General features: G+C 26.7%; 3 protein-coding genes across 3 annotated transcripts; all 3 read right to left on the bottom strand.

The window, feature by feature from the left end:
• Positions 1-89: 89 nt before the first annotated feature.
• On the bottom strand, positions 90-6,842 carry msps (msps cytoskeleton-associated protein 5). The gene is made up of 6 exons (XM_027345193.2): positions 6,676-6,842; positions 5,620-5,886; positions 4,425-5,555; positions 2,667-4,353; positions 1,214-2,608; positions 90-1,144 (listed from the first exon to the last, which is right to left on the bottom strand). Exons 2-6 carry the CDS (start codon positions 5,692-5,694, stop codon positions 429-431), a joined length of 5,004 nt encoding a protein of 1,667 aa, XP_027200994.2. The 5' UTR covers positions 5,695-5,886; positions 6,676-6,842; the 3' UTR covers positions 90-428.
• Positions 6,843-7,903: 1,061 nt separating this feature from the next.
• LOC113795391 (proton-coupled zinc antiporter SLC30A2-like) lies at positions 7,904-10,207 on the bottom strand. The gene is made up of 2 exons (XM_027345587.2): positions 9,211-10,207; positions 7,904-9,122 (listed from the first exon to the last, which is right to left on the bottom strand). The coding sequence occupies exons 1-2, from the start codon at positions 10,022-10,024 to the stop codon at positions 8,203-8,205; spliced, it is 1,734 nt and encodes a 577-aa protein (XP_027201388.2). The 5' UTR covers positions 10,025-10,207; the 3' UTR covers positions 7,904-8,202.
• Positions 10,208-12,333: 2,126 nt separating this feature from the next.
• On the bottom strand, positions 12,334-14,300 carry LOC142646110 (uncharacterized). The gene has a single exon (XM_075824211.1). The coding sequence runs from the start codon at positions 14,286-14,288 to the stop codon at positions 12,420-12,422; it is 1,869 nt and encodes a 622-aa protein (XP_075680326.1). The 5' UTR covers positions 14,289-14,300; the 3' UTR covers positions 12,334-12,419.
• Between the last annotated feature and the right edge of the window lie 3,686 nt (positions 14,301-17,986).

The raw sequence follows: 17,986 nt of genomic DNA, 5'->3' as shown, positions 1-17,986 counted from the left end.
CTACCTGAGCGGGTCATTGATTTGGTTGAATTAGACAAAACAGAATTTTCGGGTTTTTTCACCCGAATTATCAACCTTGGTAATGGTGGTATTATACTAATACAAATTTTATTTTATTTTAATTTTTTTTGAAAATAATTTTTAAAAAGATTCACAAATGATAATGATGATAACAATGATAAGAAAATTGTGTTTAGAATTATTGATAATGATGATGATGATCAACATTTTTAAAATAAAAGAAATTCGTCAAATTATCGATTGATCAATTTTAGATTATTCTTAAAAATTTTACAAAGAGAAAAAAAATTTAAATATAGTGATTTTTTCTGTTGAAGAGAATGTGAAAGACCAAAATTGTCAGGAAAGGTGGGTGAATAGTTGTGGTTGGTTTGATGGTGTAGAATATGAGTGAATTTTTTTCTTCTTCAATGATTTGATGATGGCTGATTAATATTTGTTTGATCATTTTGATTATTATTATTATTAAGATAGGTTTTAAAATGTTCCAAACGTTGTTTAGCTAATTCTACAGAACGTTTTCCATCATCAATTTTACGTATTCGTATTGGTTGTTGTTGTGATTGATAATAATTACGAAATTTTTCATAACGTAATTCATTTATCTGTAATTGTTTAGCTGTATGATCACAATAAACTTGTAAATCTTCATTATTATCAATGATTGGTATGGTTGTTGTTGTTGTCGAATCGATTTCAGTATTATTAATCTGTCGTACACGAAGTGGAAAATCTTTCATTGTTGTTCGATGTATTAATTCGGGAATTCGACATTGTTGTTGTTGTGGTGAATGATGAATATGATTTTCTTCACCATTCGTAGCTCCATTATTATCGAATACGGTTAATGGACTTTTTACTTCTAATTTTGAATCATTTAACAATGATACTGATGATGATTGTTGTGGTGTTGATGTTGCTGTTGAATTAGTTGTACCTGATTTATCAAATTTTTGTCGTAATGCTTTCTGAACATAATATGATAATTCTGATTCATCTTTATTCTGTATGAGTGTAAAATGATCCAATATTGCATCACCTTTAAGGCTTACAATAAAAAATAGAAGCGTTTTGATTGTACGTAATGGTAGATCATCTTTATGATTTAAATTCCACCATGATCCTTTTGGAAAAGGAAAAAAAATTAAATTAATAAATTATCAATTTTAGACAAACCAAAAAAAACACTTACTTGGATAACTTTTGAAAAATAAATGAGATTCATAAAGAATTTGATCAATATTTAAATGTTCATAATAACGTTCTTCCAATGTTTTTGTTACACGCCATAAAAATTTCATTGTTATACCAAGATATTTATCCGATTGTTCAACACTTGGTGAACCAACATAATCATGTAACATACGTATTAATGCAGCAAATAGATTAGTAGCATCAGCACCAGCCATTATAATACCGATCAAATAATTGGTTGAATTGAATATAGTTTGATTATGACGCATACCAGCAAAATAACTAAGTAGATGAGTGATCAATTCACGAACAGTATCACGGCTAACTAATTTTCCTAATGGTGAACGAAATACTTTGTTCAATAAAGATGAAATTGTTCGAAATAGATGTATGGCACGTTCACGACGTTCAGCCAATAATTGATCATCACTTGATTCGGCATCACAATTTTCATCGGTTGTTTGTTGTTGTTCTGGTGGATAATGATTCGATAGAAATAAACGAAATTGTTTATTACAGAGAATAATTAGTTGATCAATTTTCGGTTCCAAATATCGTTGATTATTATCTAAATCTTTCATGGCAACATTTAATAATTGGGCTGCTTCGATAGCTTGTTGAAGATCAGCAGATCCAAGTTGTTGAAATAATTGATTAAATTTTCTTAATAATTCGGGATTTAAATTCGTTGGTGATCTATGATTGATGCCACCATTCATTCGTAATGGTGTAATATGACCATTCGAACGATTCGAATCTGAACTTGATGAACGAACAGTAGAAGCATTAGTTGATGGTGATGATCTATTTGTTGGACGATAACGAATAGATTCGGGCAAATTTAATGCATGTTTGATACGTTGTTGTAATTCATTATCATTATTATCATCATCAGTTGTATAAACATCTGAAGTTTCCGTTCCACTTGTTAATCGGTGATTATTCGATACATACGAATCAGAAGTTGCTGATGATAATATTCCAGGATGATGATCAACACCATTTTTTGTTGGAACAATCATTGTTTCTGATTCAGTTTCAGTATCTGTAGTAGTTGTTGTTGTTGTTGAAAATGGTCTTGTTGTAGGCGGTGGTGGTGTTGAAAATTTTAATTCTTGTTGTGGTTGTTGTAATTGAGTACGAAGACGAGATGGTGTAAAATTTCCACCACTTTGGCCACGACGTAATAGATTTGATGGTGTTTTCGATGATTTAGTTAATGTTGCACCATCGTATAAAAGATTTGAAGAATTTGATGGTGGTGTCATTTTTGATCCTTCAAAATCTGTAGGTGCTGCAAGACCACTACCACGACTACCATTAGTAGTACCTATACGACCAGATATTGTTGGCAATCCGGATGTTGCGGTACCACCATTTGATTGTGAAGGTTCTATTTGAGAATATTTTTCGAAAAGGTTATAAACAAAAATAGAATCAGTAAAACTAACCTGATGTATGATTCGAATGTTGAGTTTGAGCTGAATTAGCCGATGGTGGTGGACGATTTTTCGATGCACGTTTTATTCGTTCTTCAACAAGACTCATATCTTTATCCGAAAGTGAACCAATCAATTTGAATACACGTTCACCTTCGAGAAAATATACCTGTACAATACAGGATAAAGCACCATTTCGTACACCATTATCACGTTCGGAAATAAATTTAGCCAAATCTTTAATCATAGCTAAACTATTTGGTGGCTGAAATATTGACATTCCACGTTGTTCAATAAGTTGACCAATCTCTTCCAAACAAGTTGCTCTTTGACGAGAATTTTTTGATTGAAGTCCAGTAAAAAGATGGCCAAATATTTTTGATGCCGAATAAATATTTCGCATTTTGGCAATAATATCATGCACTTTATGTCTAACAGCATCTTTTGGATCACCAAATTTCAATACCAAATATGGTAGAAAAGAATTGGCTTCCATATCCGATAATTGATATTGATATGGTTCAGCACATATACTGAATATAACCAACAATAATTCTAATGCTTTAGTAATGACCGATGGATTTGTATCGAAAAATCTTAAGGCAAACCATTTGAGAATTAAATCCAAGTTAGCAATAACAATCGGATTATCTTCGGAAGAATTTTTATGAAAAAAATCTCTCATCAAATCAATAGCTTTGATATGAAATTTAAAATCCGAATGAAAACAATAAGTAATCAATTGTGGCTGCCATTCAGCTACAGTCATTTGTTCACGAAGAAGTTGATAAAATTCTTCACGTGGTGTAGTAAAATTCCAACGTAAAACTTTCAATGCCTTTTCATCAGCAAATCGTTGTTCTTTTGCTTTCAATTGTCCATTCATTAATGGACCTTGTGAATCGGATTCATTTTGACCGGTTTTCTTTGCCGATGATGTTGAACCTGAAGCAATGGAACTAGCCGAACCAGATTCACCATTACCACCACCAGCACGTAAATTAGATGTTGATGAACCTTTCTTAAGACGTGATCCACTTGAAGTTTTAGTAATACCACCACTTCGAATTGATTTTGTTGTCGATTGATTATCTGAACCAGAACCACTTGCCGAATTAATGGCACCAATTCGAGATTTAGCTGTTCCAGCAATTTTCGATTTCATTTTTGTTGTACCGGCTGATTGTGATTGTTGTGGTGGTGGTGGAAGATCAAGATCATCAAGTGATTCACTGGATACATTTTTTGGCATTGTTTTTGCAACAGGTCTACTTATTGTTGCTTTTTTACCGGCTGGTGCTGTTTTTGGCTTTACACAAGCCGATGTTTTAGCTGAATTGGTTTGAGTTGGTGGTGGTGGTGCAGCAAATTTTTTCACCTCAGCTTTATCACGATATTCTTCAATTTTTGTCATTTTCAATTGTTCCAAACCATCTAATAATGGTATCATATTACGATCACCTTGTGCTTTTAATGCTGTTCCTAAAGCTTCGGCTGATGATTCACGTACAACAGCATCCGGATCGGATAATGTTTTCAACAATGCTGTTGTTAATGTTTTTAATAATTTTTTCTGAATAGTATGTGGATTTGTTTTGGTAAAACTACGTGCCAAAAATAATGCCGTTTCACTACGTATTGATGGATTTTTATTATCTAATGATGTTATTATATCTTCACTTATGGCTTCTAGATTTGTCTGTTTTGCATAGAATTTTAAAAGAAAAAATTATTAAAATTTCCAAAAAATAATTTCGGAAAATAACTTACCGAAAGATAAACAGCATCGATAGCATCACGTAATGATTGTACAACATTTTGTTTTTTTTCTTTAAATTTTTCCAATAAAACTGGAACCGATTGACCAGCATGATGATGAAATGTTTTTCTCAATCCTTGTGCTAATTGTCCAAGACATTTAATGGCCAATGTAACAACAACAATATTCGTATCTTTTGCAATAATTTTTCTCAATTGTTTTACTAATTCTGTATAATCACCATTTGTAGCTAATTTAGGATTAGCTTCCAATAATTGTTGTAATTTTTCCATTCCATCTTTACGTTCGGACCATTTTTTTGCTTCGATTAATGTATAAAAATCTCCCGGTAATTTTGTTAATAATTCAAATGGTTCAAGTAAATCAAATGGATCTATTTCAGCATCAGCTTCTGAAAGACCACCACCATTACTATCACCAACTGTTGCATCATCATTAGCTGTTCCAGTTGCCGAATCTAATTCTTCTGCTTGTCTTTGTTGTTGCGATCGTAACAAACGTTCAGGTGTTGCTTTCATATCTTTATATTTATCAAATTCTATTCGTAATTCTTGCAATAATATTGGCTTTAATGAACTAAGCTGTGGTACAAGTGCATCTTTAATCCAACGATATATTTCAATGGTTAATTGTTTAGTTTCTTCACGAACATTTGGATCACGTTCTTCAAGAAGTTTGGCCAATATCGGTACAATTGGTTTCAAACTAATTACTTTATAACCAAATTGATTTAAACATTTACGTATCATTGCAATAGTAGCGGCAACATTTTTCGGTGTTTTTTGTTCCAATGCTTTAATCAATTCTTCAACAACAATATCTTGTCGTTCAATTTCAACGCACATCAATACAACATCGGATGCTAATTCTTTAGTTCGTGCACGTGTTGCTGTCAAACATTTGGTTGCAACACCGGCAACAATATTTTCAACATATTTACCAGCTTGTGGACAATAATCAACAAATGCTAATGTTGCAGCAAGACCTTTTTCCTGTGCTGCTGCATTTGTATCGATCACAAATTTTTTCACTAACGGTGCATAACGTTGAAATTCACGATCTTCATATTGTGGAAATAATCGTATCAATTCTTCATAACCTGAAAGTCTTGCTTTCCAATTCTAATTTTTTTTGTTTGAAAAAATGAATGAATAAATTTCATTGAAAAAAATCAAACAAACAAACCTTATGTTGAATACGATCTTCAATGGAAAATTTGGAAAAATCTTGATCCTGTGACGAACCAGGAGCATCATCCATTTTTGTTTTGTTGTGGAAGTTTTTTTAAAAGTATCTGTGTTGTACGAAATTGTCAAATGAATGAATGAAAAACCAAATTTTCAACAACAAAAAACCAGAATTATGTCAATATTTGATTTAAGTAGATTTTTTTCGACAACAACATTCGATAATTTTGTTGTTGTTGTTGTTGGCAATAAATATTGAATAAATCTAATGGGGGGAAAAAATATAAAAAATTCAATTAGTAAAAATAGATTATCTCAATAAATATTAGGTCGAATAATTGAATTTAGAACACAAACCAACCAACCGAACGAACGAACGAAACAGACAGAGAAAAAACACCTATTTTAACAAAACTGACACAAACATCAAGCACAAATCGAACAATTATTATATGACATTTAGGCCGACGAGAAACTTTGATTTTTTTTCTTTTTGGTTAAAAAACAAGATCAAAGAAAAAAGCATCATCAAAAAAAAAAAATCAAATGGACATTTTGTTTAGTTGCCAATCGAACAACTATAACCACACAATGAGAGATAGTGAGAGAGAGAAAAGGAGAAAATCAAGATCAAAGGGAGAAAAACTGGCTTCAATGAATCACATTGATGATGGTTTGCCGAAAAAAAAACCGGAAAGTAATCGAAAAAAATTGACCATAATTGTTATTAGACATCGAATATATCATGGGAAAAAAATGAAGCGAGAGAGAGAATATTATATTCAAGAATAGGTCATTTTTTTCCGTTGTTGTTGTTGTTGTTCTGTAGATAAAATTCAACCAGTTATTTCATTACAATTCACATACAAATCAAATCAATAGCTATAGGATAGGAATGGAATGGAATGTCTTGACCTTTTCTTTTGATATAATTATCCTCACACTAATGATGATAATATAATAGGGATGGGTAAATTGATGATGATAATGAAGAAAACAAGATATTCCCATAAAAGAATTGGATTAATTGAATTTAATATGACATTTTACACACCTAAATCATTGATTTATGATGATGATTACAGATTTTTGGTTGCTTTGTCGGAACAAAAATATCTTCTCAACAAAAATAATTCAATTTTGATGATGATGATGATGAGCTTATGGACAAACACAAATCACCAACGAAAAAGAAAATAAATGAATCATTCAAAGATCGTTTTTTTTTGTTTGTTGCACTGAAATAAACATTTAAAAAAAAATTAACGATCAACAACCAAACAAACCAAACAAAACATTGGTGAAAAATATATTAACCGAAGCAAATGAAGAAGAAGAAGCGAACACAAACTTTAACCGTCTTCGAACATTGTTTATTTTTTCTGTTTCGGATATAGTAGTGGTCGTTTTGGGTGTATCATTTTTGTTTTTTGCTTCTTTTCATCAATCAATGCTACTACCTTTTTTTTCTGTGATGTGTGTTGGCGTTATTAAACAAATGAAATGAAATTCATAACGTCTCTGTGTAGTCATAATGGATTGTTTGACAAAATCAAACATAATGAACATAATGAATTTACTCATTGATTATTACCTGACATAACCAAAAAAAAGGGGTAGCCTGAATGCTTGATTTCAGCTTACAGCTGAATATTGTGACCAATTCGATCACATAACGAATTTTAAATTTTATTTTTAATCACAAAAAAAACAAAAATTTCACTTCCCGACTTTTTTTAAAATTATTAATCATCATTTGGTAATCATTTGGAATTTCATTGCCAATTTGAAATTTATTTTTGAATAAAATATTCGTTTGAAAAAAAAATTCAAAAATCAAAAATTTTCTCATTATGGAAGTTATGTAATAATTTTCCAAATACGTCTTATCTGAATGATTAGAAATCGAATCATTTTCAACAAAAAAAAAAATACTTCCTTTCTGTTTTTTTTGTTTTGACCATTTTTGTTTTCATCGAATGTGTCATATTCATTTTATTTTGTTTTTGTTTTTCAGAATTGAGAAAAATTAAAATTACAAAAAGTTTTTCATCAGAACAACCAACTCAACAACAAGATCCGAAAAGAGCAAACAAGGATCGTTTGCATTTTGTTGTTTTTTTTTTTGTTTTGGCAGACTTTAAAATTCATTTTATGAAGAGGCGTTCGAATTGAAGACAAAGCCGTCATTCTTTTTCTTCATATAATATTTCTGGAAACAAAAAAAAGACGAAATGAAAGAAAATCAACACTGCCTATTGACATGACAAATTACTAAATTTATTGTTGTTTTATTTGAAATTTGATATGAAAAAAAATGTTAATCATAATTTATCATTTACAAGGATGATGATGATGATACACACGCCATTTCATCATTAAATCACAAAATAAAGACATTAAGAAAAGTGTTGATGAAGATGATACATAAAATAAAAAAGTTCAATCATCCCCAGTTGGATCACATTAATAATATCATCATTATGAAAACAACAAATGTAAACAAACAAACAACAGGTTTGGATCATTATTATTTTGTTTTTCATTGTCATTATATTATTATTGTATCTTATTTGTGTCTTTATGTTTTCGGTCCAATACAATGGCTACAATTTTGAATCATATCAGGTCGATGATATTCAATCTGTATGGTTGTCAATGATATTTGTAATTTACTTCGTATCAATAATTCAGCTTTTTCTCTTATCAATTCAAATTGATTACGGTCATTATGATCATCGGTATTATCATCATCTGGATAATCAACAGTCAAATGTACAGCCAATACATTACGACCATGTGTTAATGACCAAATATGTAATGAATGTACATTTTTTACACCGGGAATTTGTTCCAATAACATTTGTTTAACCTGTTCATATTGATATTCATTTGGAAAACCTTCCATCAGAATATGAAGACTATCTTTCATTATTGAATATGTTGTAGTGAATACTAATCCGGCAAATAATAATGTACAAATTGGATCAGCTAATTTCCAATCCGGACGAAAATGTATTATAATCGATGCTATTATAACACCAATTGATTGTATACAATCACCAATTATATGTAAAATAGCTGCACGAACATTCATATTTATATGTGAATGACCATGTTGTTGATGATTATGTTGATTATGATTATGTGAATGATGATGTCCATTTGTTTCTTGATCTTCTTTTTCATCATTATCACCATAACAACAACATTTTGATGATAATGTTAACCACATTACAAGATTAAATGCTAAACCAATCGATGATACTGTCATCATTGTTATTGAATCAATTTCAAATTCATTCGAAATAATACGATTGATTGCAAAATATATAAGAAGACCGGTCAGAAACCATATCAAGAAAACGCTAAATAGTACACCGATAACTTCTAAACGTAAATAACCAAATGATTTTGAACGTGTTGGTGATTTTTGTGCCAAATAAATAGCAATCAAACTAATTGCAAAACTTATTAGATCACTAAATAAATGTGCAGCATCTTTATCGATTGAAAATACAACAAAAAAACAACAAATCAATATTTCAACAACAAAAAAAAATGTCAACAACAAAAAAAGGTCTTTTACCTGTAAATATTGCCAAACTATGTGATAGATAACCACCAACGATTTCAATTATCATAAACATCATACTGATTATAAGTGTAATGATTAATTTTATCATTGCTTGTCGAGCAAATTTCCTTTGATTATTATCCATTTGTAAATCATGACAATGATTATTTATCGATAATTGTTGTTGTTGTGTCGTTGTTGTTGTTTGATTATTTTCAATGTTTACATTACGATCAGATGAATTACCATCACAACTTTCTTCTTCTTCATCATCATCATCATCTTCATCGGACATTGTTTGATATTCAAATGGATTTTTATTCTTCATTTTTTCCTTTTTCTTCTTCGACTTTAATTTTTTATTTTTCAACGATATTTGATCAATCATTATTGTCGATGTTGTTGATAATGATCTGGATGATTTATTATCTGGATTTTGATTTTCAAGAATAATATTCATCGATGTTGATGATGATGATGCAAATCTGTTAGAATCAACAACCAAATCACCAGACAATAATCCAACCAATAATTCATCTTGATGATGATGATGATGATTATGACGTTCTGAATTGTCTTTCAATGTAGATGATGATGATGATGATGAATGAATGTCATGGTTAAATACATCTGCTATTTGATTATTATCATTATTCACAACATTATAATTATTGTTTTTATAATTTTCATTCATAACCTTGGTTTGAATTTTGTTACCATCATCATCATCAACAACGTTATTATTATCATTATTTACTGTCTGTTGATCATCATCTTGATTATTATAATTTCTATTTGAATTATTATAAATTGATTGTTTTAACATGATTTTTTTTCAGCACACAAAAAAAAACTAAAAATTTTGGGATATTTTAATAATGATCATTTATCAATCAGATTTGTTGATGAAATGACAATGTTTTTTTGATGCTGATGCTGATCGAGCCAAAAATGATTTTTTTTTTTGCCATTGGATAGGATAACAACAGCCATCGATCACACATATACACATCACCATGACTATATCCAAAAACAAATTGAATGGTTTATAAACAGCAACAACAACAACACTTGTTTCCGATTTTGGTGTTTATTTTGATACATATCTTCTATGTGCGTTTTAGTTTTTTTTAGGGTTATTTGTTTTTTTTATTGTCTGGCTGGTTGATATTAAAAGGCTTTAATCGATGATAATTTTTGGCGTCAAAGATAAACAAACATATTTGAGTTTTTTGGATATTCTTATCGATTTTTTTTTCTAATAAGAATTTCTTTTATGTTTTTGTGTGTTCAGTTTGTGAAAGATTTATCTCTCTCATTGTTCTATATTTTTTTCCCGGTATTACAACATTTGATTGCAATAATCCACAAAAAAAAGATTTATCAAAATTATAAGATTATTATTACAAGGATGATTCTTCAAATTATAGATTAATCAAATAGAATCTTCAATTTAAATGATAATAATTTCCGTATAACTACCACCGTATAGCTTTTATTGATTTACAAATTTTTAAATTTAAAAAAAAAGAATCAAGTTTTTTTCATTGTAAATTTTTTGAAATTTGTTTTTTCTTTTCTCTTGTTTGTCTTTTTCGATGTTATTGATGATGTGGATGATGATGATGATGATGTGGAATTTGGCTGTTGTAGTTTTTTCTGTTTCGAATTATTATTATTACTATTATTACAACTATTAATTAATATTATTGATGAAATTATAATTATAATTATAATTGAAATATAAATTATAATTGTTGTTGATTTTGATTTTACAGAATTATCTTTTTTGTTGTTGTTGTTGTTGCTGTTGTTGTTGTTGTTGTTAATATTTTTTCGGTTACATTATCCTGATGTTTATCGTTTTTATTATCATCATTTTTGTCTTTGTTTTTGTTCTTCTTCTTCTTTTTAGATAAACTATCATTACAATGAAAAAAATCATTATAATTATAATGAAAATATTGTACTACATTTTGTTCCTTTAACATTACATCACCAATATTAAATGTTAATAATTTTTTCTTTTCATTTGAAAATAAAAATGCAATATATTCTTCTTCATTCATTGTTTTCCTGTTACCATTATCATCAATAATAACAGAAGTTGTTGGAAATGAAAATTTTTCTATAAAACCATAACGAAATTTATGTTGTACAAATACATTCTGTATATTTATTCTTGAATGTTCAGATTCTTCGGATAATTCCGGAATTGTTAAACGTTCATTTGATGAAACAAATTTTTCCGGTTGTGAATAATTTAAATATAGAAAAAATTTCAAAATCGGTTCTTCCATTATTGTTTCGATTGTAATTGCATTTGCTGTCATTATATATGATATTACAATCGATAATTCATTATCACTTATAACAATCATTTCGGCTGGTATATTTTCAAATGACATTATAAATTTTTGTAATTGTTTTGTTTCATTTGTTTGACTTGAATCATAAACAATAACAAAATGTTTTGATAGATATGATGTTTCATATAGAATGAATTTTATTTGATTTTTATCATTATCGTTATTATTGTTTGTAATTATAATTATTGCATTAAATTTTTCAGATAATTTTTCAGTTTTTATAATTTGTTCATCATTATTTGGATCATGTTCATAATATAATTCATCAAATAATAATTTATGTATATTTTTTTCAATTATAATTTGTTCATCAAAATAATAAATATAACCATTGGATAAATCCATTTTATAATTTATAATTTTTTGATTATCATTTTCAATTTGTTTTTTTGATCTACCTTTTAATCTTTTTTGTTTATTATTATAAATTATTATTTGTAAAATATCATTTTTTTTAATAATTTGATAAATTTGATCACCAACCATTGATAAACCGATTGTATTTGGTAAATATTCAATACCACAATCGATAATTCTTGATTGATCTGGTTGTTGTTGTCCATAAACATGATAATCGTTTGATAAAATCAATAACAATATTAATGATGAAAATTTCATTTCAAACTTCAAACTTCATACTTTTTTTTTCTAAACAAATTTTCAAATTCGCTTCGTTGGTTGTTTATAAAATTGATTTTTTTTTGTAAAAAAATTTTTTAATTAGATTTTTAAAAATAGAATAAAAAATTACAAATTCCATTGAATGTTGCAAACAAAATTGGTTTTTTTTTGTTGGTAATTCAATCAATTATAATTTGAATTAACTGTTGTAATTGTTTCAATTTTGTAATTTTATTTTGGTAAATTTAATGATAAATTTTTTTTCTTTAATTTCAATGATAAATCTCTCTTTAATTTCATTGATAATTCTCTTCTTAATTTTAAACTATAATTATCTATTTTCGGTGGTGATAACGGATGCGGCAATGGTGGTGGCAACGAAGGCGGCAATGGTGGTGGCAACGAAGGCGGCAATGGTGGTGGCAACGGAGACGGTAGTGGTGGCAACGAAGGCGGCAATGGTGGCAACGGAGGCGGTAGTGGTGATCTTTTTTCTAGTGATGACTGTGGCGTTTTCGCCAATGTTGTTATTGATGATGATGCTGATGATGATGAAGCCGATGATGATGCCGTTGATAATGATGTTAATGGTTGTGATGGTAATGTTTTTTTCATTAGTAATGAATCAATTTTTTTGGGTATTAACTTTTTCATTTCATTTTGCTTTTTTCTTTGTAGTTCTTGCTGTTGTCGTTGTTCTTGCTTTTGTCGTTTTAGTTGTTGTTTTCGTTTTCGTTGTAATTTTAATAAATTTTGTATTCGTTGTTCATGTAGTTCTTGTTGTTTTTGTAAATTATCATTTCGAAAACATTGATGACAAAAACTATATTGACAATAACCATAATAATAACAAATCATTAATATTATTGATAATAATGGAAATATTATAAATATAATTATCATTGATATAATTATAATATAGATTATTAATTTGGATTTTGTAAAAAATTTTTTTGGTATTCTTGGTTTTGGCAAATTTATATCGAAATTAAAAATATCCTTATTTGGTTTATTCGGATTATTATTATTATCATTTGTTTTATCAATATTACAATGAAAAAAATCTTTATAATTTTGATGAAAAAATGGAAAATGTTTATCCGCTTCATCCATATATAAATCACCAATATTAAAATATAATATTTTTTCTTGTTTATTTGAAAATAAAAATAAAATATATTTTTCTTGTTTTTTATTACCATAAATATTTTTAAATTTTTGTATAAAACCATAACGAAATTGATAATTACTAAAATGTTTTTCAATTTCCATTTTTGAATATTGAAATTCTTTTGTATGTTCATAATCTCTATAACGATAAATTGTTGATGAAAATTCATTTAAAATTGATTGATTACAATATAAAAAATGATTAAAATCTTTATTATTATTACGTGTTTCAATACGTATTACATAATCATTAATTAAATATGATAATTTTATTGATGAATTATAATCATTATTAATCATAATTAATTCAGCTAAATTATTAAATTGTATTAATTTTGTTTGTATTTTTTCATCATCATTATTATTATTATCATCATAAACAATAATATAATGTTTTTCTAAAAATGTTGTCTCATAAAATGTTAATGTTAATTTATTATTTTTATTATTTATCGTTATTATTGCATAATATTGATCGGATATTTCATCTTTTTCAACAATTTTATTATATTGATTATGTTCAAAACGTATTAATGTTAATAATTTTTCACGTTCATTTTCTTCGGCTATAATTTCATTAAATTTTTTATAATAACCATTTGATAAATTTAATTTATAATGAATTTTTTCATCATTTTTATCCGACGATATACCTTCGATTCGTTGATTTTTATTATCATAAATTATTATTTTTATATTATTAGTATTATTTTCATTTATAATTTGATAAATTTGATTATTAACCATTGATATACCGATTGTATTTGGTAGATATTTTACACCACATTCAATGTTTCTTGATTGATCTTGTTGTTGTCCATAAACACAATAATCATTCGATGATGAATTTAAAATTACAAAAAACAATATCGATGATAATAATGATGAAAATTTCACATTGTAAAGCATCATTTCATCAACAAAAAACATACACTTTTTCAAACAAAATTTTCCACTTCACATCGATGTTTATTTATATAAATCGTCGTTCATTAATTTTTTAATTAGATTTCTTTAGTTTGTAATTCAATAGATTAATAATAATGGATTGTAATGAAATTATTTTGTATTTTTATTTTGAAAAATGATAAAAATTCTGTTATTATTGATATATTAAATTTTGTCAATTTTCAATGGATGTTTTCGTTTACGTTTTAATTGTTGTTTTAAGTTTTTGTAGTTCAAAGAGTTTTTTATTGTTGTTGTTGTTGTTGTAAATAATTTTGATTGATAAAATCGATTAATAATTATATTATAATATTTTTGATAAAAAATTATCATTATTATTGGTAAAAAAATTGCAATCATAATCGATATTACAACTGCAATTTTGATTATAATTTGAATTATTATTGGTGGTGGTGATGATTCTTGTTCAGAATAATCAAATGTTGTTGTTGTTGTTGTTGTTGTTGTTGTAGATATTTTCAAACAAGGTCTTTCAGTTTTATTATCATCATGATGGACATCAACCTTACCATCATGGCCATTATCACCATGGCCATTTTCGTCACCATTATCATCACCATGATCATCACCATTACCATTAAAAATATCTGTATTATTTGTTGAAAAATTTTTACAATAAAAAAAATCTCTATAATCTTGTTGATGAAATGGAATATTTGTATTTGTATTTGTAATTTCATCTGATAAAATATTATTAATATTAAAATATAAAATTTTTTTCTTTCTATTTGAAAACAAGTATAAAATATCTTCTTCTTCTTCTTCTTCTTCAGTTTTTTTTCGTTTATTACTATTATTATTTTGATGATTATCATTATCATCATCAATGGTAAATGTAAATTTCTGTATAAAACCATAACGATATTGATGTTTCGAAAATAATTCTTTTATTTTCTTTTGTGAATAATCTTTATCCGGTAGTGGTAATTCTTCCGTATGCAAATTTGCTGTTGAAACAAATTGCTTCGGTTGACGAGAATCAATATAAAAATAAAATAATCTTTTCATCGGTTCCTCTGTTGATTCAAAAATTGTTTCAATACTAAACATATAATCATTTAGTTGATTTGTAATTGCAATTGTTTTCGATTCACCATCACTTATTATTAACATTTCAGTTTGATATTTATAATTTTTAATATATCTTGCACTTTTACTACGAAATAGATCACATTCAATAATATAATGATTATAAAGAAATGTTGTTTCATATAGTAAAAATCTCATATGTCTATCATTACCTAATAATAATAATGAATTATAATTTTTTGATAAATTTTCTAATCGTATATGATAATCTTGTTGATTATGTTCATAATGTAAAAAATATAATATTTTTTCACGTTCATCATCCGAATAAATTATTTCATCAAAATTATAATATTCACCATCCGATAGATCGATTGTATGGCGATAATCATTTTCATTTTCATTTTTCGATTGTTTTGTTGATTTTGCTTGTAATCTTTCATATTGATTTGAATATTTTATAAAACTTATTGTTTCATTTAATATTATAAATTGATAAAGTTGATCACCAACTGTTGATAAACCGATTGTATTCGGTAAATATTTTAAACCACATTCAATTATTATTGGTTGTTTGGATTGTTGTCCATAATGAACATTTAAAATCAATAAAAATGAAAATTTTAGACTAAACATTATTTCATCATCACTCACTCACTTACAAACAAACAAACAAACAAACAAACAAACAAGCAAGCGATTGTAACAAATTGCAAATTTTATTAGATTTTCTAGAACAAAAATTCAAATTTAATTACCAAAAATCAAACGTTGTTATTCATTATTATCGTTTTTTGGTTGTTGTTGGTTGTTTGTTGTTATTGATGGAAATTAACAATGAAAAAAATCACGATAATCTTGTTGATAAAATGAAACATTCATTGTATTCATATTTTCATTCGATAAAATTTCATCAATATTAAATGATAGAATTTTTTCCTGTTTATTTGAAAATAAAAATACAATTTCTTTAAATTTATCATTATCATCGACAAATGTTTGCATAAAACCATAACGATATTCATGTTGTACGAATATTTCTTGCATTTTCTTCCTTGAATAATTTTCATCATCAACCGATAATTTATTATTACGATAATTTTTTGTTATTTGAAATTGTTTCGGGTTTTTTGAATTTATATGTAAATAAAATAATAAATTTTCTTCTTTATTATTATTATTATCATTGAAAATTGTTTCCATACTAAACATACTATCATTTATAAGATGTGTTAATGCAAATGCCGTTGTTTGATCATCACTAATCATTATTATATTGGCTGGATTTTTAAATGTTTTTGTATATTCAACAAAATATTCTTTTATCAAATCAAATATTATAATAAAATGATTATGTAAATAACCCGTTTCATATAATACTAATTTTAAATTATTTTTACTATCAAACAAAATTAATGAATTATAATTCATTGATAACTTATCTTTTCTTATAATATCATCATCATCTTGTAAATTATTATGTTCATAATGTAATTCTTTTATTGTTCGATCACGAACATTTTTTGATAATATTATTTGATCAAAATAAGAATATTTTCCATTGGATAGATTCATTTTAAAATAATTATAATTTTGTTTTGTTTTAAAACGTTTTTGTTGATTATCATAATCCATTAAATCAATTTTATCCGATTGTATATATTGATAAATATGATCATTAATTATTGTTATACCGATTGTATTTGGTAAATATTCAATACCACAATCAATGTTTGATGATGGTTCTTGTCGTCGTATTCGTTTTCGTTTTTGTTTTTTACCATAAACATCATTTGTAAAAATCAATAAAAATATCAACGAAATTACTAATTGAGATGAAAATTTGTAAAACAGCATCGTTTCGCACTTTTTCAAACAAATTTTCCTTGATGTTAACAAACAAATTTGTTTATAAATCAGGGTTTTGCTTGGATTTTATTCAATAAAATTCGGTTTTTTTTTAATTATAAATTAATTTTGTAATAATCAATTTTATTTCTGAAAATTTTTAATGAGAAACGTAATAATTTTTTGTTCATTTTAAATTTTATAAATTTTTGGTTTTGCCGATGTGGATGTTGATGATTCTGTTTTTGTTGTTGTTGTTGTTGTATCTGCTATTGATTCAAATTTTTCTTTTGAATCAATCGTATCGGATATTAAATTTTTCAATTTATATGGTTGTGGTTGTTGTCGTTGTCTTTGTCGTTTTGATATTCTAATCATTTCAGGAATATCTTGTAATTTTCTTAATTCTTGTAATTCTTGTTGTCGTAAAAGTTGTAATTTTCTTGATTGTTTTCTTGATAATTTTTGTATATCTGGTGGTTGTAATGGTTTTCGTGAATAATTAAAATCCATACTTTTATTTGTTTGACAAAAACATTTTTGATAACAAATCATCGTTATAATAGCTAATAATGGACAAACTATAATTAATATTCCAATTATAATTAAAATATAAACTGCTGATAATGATTCTTGATCGGGATTTTCTTGTTCTTGTTCGGTTGTTATTTCTGGATTTTGTTTAGCTTCGGTAACATCATCATTATTATTGTTATTATTATCAGGATGATCAGTACTTTTAACATTATCCTTATTATTACAATGAAAAAAATCCTGATAAT

This window comes from Dermatophagoides pteronyssinus, unplaced genomic scaffold (assembly GCF_027571235.1).
Source record: "Dermatophagoides pteronyssinus isolate colony J.1.1.1.1 unplaced genomic scaffold, Derpt_VIB-CSIC_2022.12 sq0056, whole genome shotgun sequence".
NCBI classification, from domain to species: Eukaryota; Metazoa; Arthropoda; class Arachnida; order Sarcoptiformes; family Pyroglyphidae; genus Dermatophagoides; species Dermatophagoides pteronyssinus.
The sequence above is the reverse complement of the archived record's forward strand: the minus strand, read 5'-3'. Positions and strand labels throughout refer to the sequence as shown.

Excerpts from the sequence above, each read along its gene's own strand:
- LOC113795391 (XM_027345587.2), bottom strand. The coding sequence starts at position 10,024 with ATGTTAAAACAATCAATTTATAATAATTCAAATAGAAATTATAATAAT. Across the intron at positions 9,123-9,210 it reads TAGTTTGGCAATATTTACAG|ATGCTGCACATTTATTTAGT; the intron begins GTAAAAGACCTT and ends CAATCGATAAAG.
- LOC142646110 (XM_075824211.1), bottom strand. The coding sequence starts at position 14,288 with ATGTTTTTTGTTGATGAAATGATGCTTTACAATGTGAAATTTTCATCA.
- msps (XM_027345193.2), bottom strand. The coding sequence starts at position 5,694 with ATGGATGATGCTCCTGGTTCGTCACAGGATCAAGATTTTTCCAAATTT. Across the intron at positions 5,556-5,619 it reads AAGATCGTATTCAACATAAG|AATTGGAAAGCAAGACTTTC; the intron begins GTTTGTTTGTTT and ends AAAAAAAATTAG. Across the intron at positions 4,354-4,424 it reads TCGATGCTGTTTATCTTTCG|ACAAATCTAGAAGCCATAAG; the intron begins GTAAGTTATTTT and ends TATGCAAAACAG.